This window comes from Ciona intestinalis, unplaced genomic scaffold, assembly GCF_000224145.3.
Source record: "Ciona intestinalis unplaced genomic scaffold, KH HT000362.1, whole genome shotgun sequence".
NCBI lineage: Eukaryota > Metazoa > Chordata > Ascidiacea > Phlebobranchia > Cionidae > Ciona > Ciona intestinalis.
In genome coordinates this window covers 993-6,332 of record NW_004190683.1, presented here as the reverse complement: position 1 = coordinate 6,332, position 5,340 = coordinate 993, and the positions used below count along the sequence as shown (strand labels likewise).

The 5,340-nt window shown below is 37.5% G+C and overlaps 1 protein-coding gene across 1 annotated transcript in view; it reads left to right on the top strand.

The window, feature by feature from the left end:
• The first annotated feature begins 1,863 nt into the window (after window positions 1-1,863).
• The window catches only part of LOC100184492 (neurofilament medium polypeptide), a 4,290-nt gene continuing 813 nt past the window's right edge, over window positions 1,864-5,340 (top strand). Inside the window, exons 1-4 of the mRNA XM_002122040.5 lie at window positions 1,864-3,394; window positions 4,653-4,717; window positions 4,788-4,886; window positions 5,139-5,169. Coding sequence (XP_002122076.2) covers window positions 3,265-3,394; window positions 4,653-4,717; window positions 4,788-4,886; window positions 5,139-5,169 — 325 coding nt within the window. The 5' untranslated portion in view covers window positions 1,864-3,264. The remainder of the gene's footprint in view (window positions 3,395-4,652; window positions 4,718-4,787; window positions 4,887-5,138; window positions 5,170-5,340) is intronic.

Here is a 5,340-nt window from a genome sequence, read left to right as displayed (position 1 = left end):
ATGAAACATCATGTGTGCAACAAAATATGTGTCTAATTATCAATGTGCACATAAACATTCCATTCACCCCTCTGCATTCACTCTTGCAAAATGTATTCACCCAGTTAAGAATACTGTTGTATATTAAGATCATAGTGACCACTGAGTTGTTCATTAAGTTTTAAAACTCATGAAAGAAATGATTTATTTTTATCTCCCCTCTGTTCAATGTTTAACCATCCATTGTTTTGTTTGATGATGTCATAATCACCATTATCCCACATGATTATGTATCAACAATCACGTTGTGATGGAACAAAAATGACTTTGATTAATTTGCGCGCTCTCTTTTGTTGTTTTATGCGTTTAGTTTGTCTTTAATTACTTTTAACGTTTGTTTTCATGTAGGATTATCAAACTATGTAGTTACGTATAGAATTGTTTAAGCCTTATTTAATAAATCATTAGCAACCAATCGTTTCACTTACTTCTTCAATTATTTCGATTAGTTTCTTTAATTCCTTTTGACCGTTTGTTTTCACCTAGGTTGCTGTCGAGCAATAGTTACATAAAATGTTCCAAGCCCTATTTAATAAATCAGCAACTGATCGTTTCATCTACTCCCGCTAAAGTTCAATTATTTTGATGATGTTTTGTTAATTTTTGATATACAGTAGGGTGGGAAAAGATGTGGCACCGTTTCATTTTATTTTCTTGTTCCATTTGGTGGCAAACAAAGAAAATTCAATGAATTATAAAACCCCATCCGCACGATTCCCACCGTTGTTAAATGTTTAAAACACGAACAGGATAATTGGATATAATGTGCCAAAATGGATGTTTTGTTTTGATAAAACTTATAATGAATATCATGTTTGTAGCGTGTTAACCACTGATATTAAATTCCCGTGCTTACCGTATAATATTTCATATGAATTCCCTTGTATTTAGACGTGTTTGTAGCAGCTTAATTACTTTCACCAATATTCTATTTTTAGGTTTGTGATTTTTTATAGATTTCCATTTTTCTCGCCTTAATTTTTGTTTTGTTTCATATAATCTTCCTAATTATTTTGAGTGCGATTTGTTGTTTGTGATTTTTACCAAGAATAAAACAATTAATATAAAATGAATGAATGTAAATTATTTATCCTCACATGGCGGGGCAATGACAGTCGTTATAACACGGGTGTTCTGTTTCATACACCTCGTGCCAGCTTACAAGTTACCACGTATGTAACTTATTTATCCTCGCATGGCGGGGCAATGACAGTCGTTATAACACGGGTGTTCTGTTTCATACACCTCGTGCCAGCTTACAAGTTACCACGTTTGTAACTTATTCATCCTCGCATGGCGGGGAAACGACAGTCGTTATAACACGGGTGTTCTGTTTCATACACCTCGTGCCAGCTTACAAGTTACCACGTATGTAACTTATTTATCCTCGCATGGCGGGGCAATGACAGTCGTTATAACACGGGTGTTCTGTTTCATACACCTCATGCCCGCTTACAAGTTACCACGTTTGTAACTTATTCATCCTCGCATGGCGTGGAAACGACAGTCGTTATAACACGGGTGTTCTGTTTCATACACCTCATGCCCGCTTACAAGTTACCACGTATGTAACTTATTTATCCTCGCATGGCGGGGCAATGACAGTCGTTATAACACGGGTGTTTTGTTTCATACACCTCGTGCCTGCTACGAGTTACCACGTATGTAACTTATTTATTCTCGCATGGTGGGGCAACGACAGTCGCTATAACACGGGTGTTCAGTTTCATACACCTCGTGCCCGCTTACACGTTACCACGTATGTAACTTGTTTATCCTCGCATGGCGGGCAATGACAGTTGTAGCGGTTGATTGTGTTCTGGCACAGATTTAATCATATAAAGATAAATTTAACACTAATGCATAAAGATTGAGTATAAAGCAACGTTGTATAGCGAAAACAAAAGCATGACAGGAATGGAATGCAGTTTCGCTGCTTTCGTAACATCTACTTTCCCGTCATTCTAATCGTGATAATAAAACAATTACCCAGTTGTGCGTATGCCAGGCGAGGCAATTGCCACATGCCAATGACGCGTTTTTTTGTTTTGCTACACGTGTTTTTCGTTATATAAACCTTTTACTTTCCTGTACTGTGAGGCAGTACGGGGCTTGCAATACCCTGCTGTTCTCACTTTGTCTCTAAGCACGATGCTGCACTTTCACCTAATAACTGTCCGGCGCTGTGGCATAGTGGTAAGCGCGCCTGCCTCTAACCCAGAGGTAATGGGATCACGGCTCGTCGCTGCTACCATTGTGGGCGTACAAGTCCTTGAGCAAGACACTTAACGGCAATTGCTCCAACTCACTAATGGGTTGTCCAAATTATCAGCCATACATAAAAATGAAAAAAAATCCCAAAAAAATAATCACCCACAAAGTAACATACTTGGTAACTCGTAAGCTGGCGCGAGGTGCACACCCGTGTTATAACGACTGTCGTTTTCCGGCCACGCGAGGATAAAGTAAGTTACATTCATTCATTCAATCATTCATTCAACTGTAATAAACTGAGCTGTGTGCCGTACAAGTGTCATACATCTATCACGTTTGTGGAGTCAAATAGCGTGTGCGTCGGGGCATGATGGAACAGCGTCGGGGCATGATGGAACAACGTCGTCGCGAGGGTACGGAACGTGAACTCGCAAACTAAAACAACTTCAACATTAGCCGCCCCCTTCCACAGTCGTTATAACACAGTTTTTGTGAAAGACAAACATACGTAAAATTTTTGAAACATACGTGAAATTTTTGCCAAGTTTACCAGGGATTATGACTGCCATCAAAGAAGTTCTATCACTTGATTTTAAATCGTCCCCATTATATGTTTTATATATGATGTCTATGTAAACGACCGTTGATTGGTTGAAATATTTTCCGCTTGAGTGATCACAACCTGCTTGTTGAAGAAAGCGGAAAAAATCCGAAATTTGTCGCAAAAATATTTCGTTTGTTTTTGTGTGTTTGTTGTTATTTGTGTGTTTGTTGTTATTAAACGTATCAGTTGTCGTAGCTATCTTTGGTAAAAACTTGTTTTAATACTTACTGAGTAGATTCAGTGAAACATCTGCTATAGCATCGTGGGTTTATACTCGATAATTGTAACTTTGTAAAATTTCGCTTGTTTCATAAAATGTCTCCAGTTTATAAATTTCACATTTTTTTCATAATTCTGGATAATTGTAACCTTAATATTATTGTAGAAGTTGACTTTATAAAACAACCATGGGTAAGCTGAACCCTAAAAAGATGAAAGTCGCCGAGTTGAAAGTAGAGTTGGAGTCGCGAAACATTGAGGTTGGGAAAGGAATGAAGAAAGCCGATCTCGTGGCTTTGTTGTTGTCCTCCATTGAAAGTAAGTACTTGAGAAATATTATTGCGGTGGTATTCCTTTATCTGATGGCTGCTAAAATCCCCGATACCTGCTGTCTAACTTAAAAAAAAGGCGGGCGTTTGTGTCGAAAATTAACTTTGAAAATGCGCAAAAACATGTCTCGTCACCGTAGTTGGTCTGATTTGAGTAAGGTTAAGGTTTTATTGCCCATGCAATAATTCCAACCAGTAACCCCTAACAAGTTACTTCATTTATAACATAGAAATCAAAACATACGACTTATTATCCGAATGTCACTCTCTTTTTTCACAAGCGGGCGCTCATTTTTTTATTATTATTTTCTGGGGACTTTTAAAAAACGTCGTTTTTGTGACATACAACGTGTATTGGAATAGTATTTCAATATTTTATAAAAAATCGTTTACTAACAGTAAGTTTTACAGTTTACAGACATAAAACTTAAACCCCTAACTTCTAACCCCCAACCCCTAACTCGTGCTAATCACACAAAAAAAACTTAAAAAAATTAAAACGTATTGCACTGTGTGGGACTTGAACCCGGTAAGAACGAAACAAAGAGATTAATCAACGGCACCGTTACGCCACAGAGCCAACGATAGTTAATAGAACGAAAGAGCGTATATAACCTACCTAATTTGGGAAAGATGTTCTCACTAGTATTTTATATATTTATTAACGGTATTTTCAGTATTTAAGTAATTTGTTTTACACTTATTACCTAAGTGTTTCTTTGTGTATTTTTTTCAAAATTTTAAACTTAATAAGAGCGCCCACTTGTGAAAAAAGAGAGTGACATTCGGATAATAAGTCGTATGTGAAATCAAAAGGAACAATACGCATTCTATAACAGAATATTCTAACCTTTGTTTAATTCATGACGGCTCGTGTGGAAAATACGGAGAGGCACAGGATTTTGCGCATTTTTAAAGTTAAAGGGTTGCAGCGTGCCGCTGGTATCTTGTGTAATACTCTTCCGGCAGTTTGTGAGTTGCGGTTTGTCACATCATGTATGGGATGGGGAAGACCAATAGTCCAGCAATAATATACAAATTTATGGCAAACATTCTCTAATTAAGTGGTTTACACGCATTTAGACTGGGGTGCAAAATGACGTTATTGCACCCCTGCTTTCCAATTTGGGGTGCAGCTGCACCCTGTGTACAACCCATATCGTCGCAACCAGTGTGTTTAAAATGTGCTGACATGACAGCAGCAACCCTCTAGTTGCCAAATAGAAATAATAATGTTTTGTTTGCAGGTGATGAAAATGTTTCAACCAACGATGATTCGATGTTTAGCGAGGAAGAATCTCAAGAATCCGAGGTAAATAGAAATCATATATATACCATACGTGTACAACTTGTGCGACTAACGACCGAACTTGTTTTTTTAGTTAAACACGACGAGCGAGGTCGCTGATGCGGAACCTGAAGTCACCAAACCGGAACAAACTGTAGGAACCGACCAATCAGGAGAGAGCGAGCCGACACAGGTGGAAATAATAAAATATCTAAATTTTAGAGGTTTTGTATTTTGTAAAATGTAGTTGATTTTTCATCAAAACACAGGAAAATTATGGTTACCAGATATATTAATGTTATTTCTATTATATCCTCTGTAATGTTATTTCTATTATGTCCACATTAATGTTATTTCTATCAAACAATCGTTATCATAGTTCAAATCATCCCATCCACCAACCCCTCACACAAACAACAAGGATAAATTTAAAACTTTTTTCCAGGAATCGAATCTTGCTGAAGAACAAGCGTCAGGTGAGTATCGGTTCTGGGGATTCCCCCATTCATAACATGTTAAATATTTTGTTTGTATTCAACCGTATGCGTAGGGGTTGTATGAAATCAACGTATACCCTGCTTATAACTAAAGTTAGGTGCCATGGTTGTGTTTGTATAATGTGGCCTCTGTTTCCCAACCTTTCATGG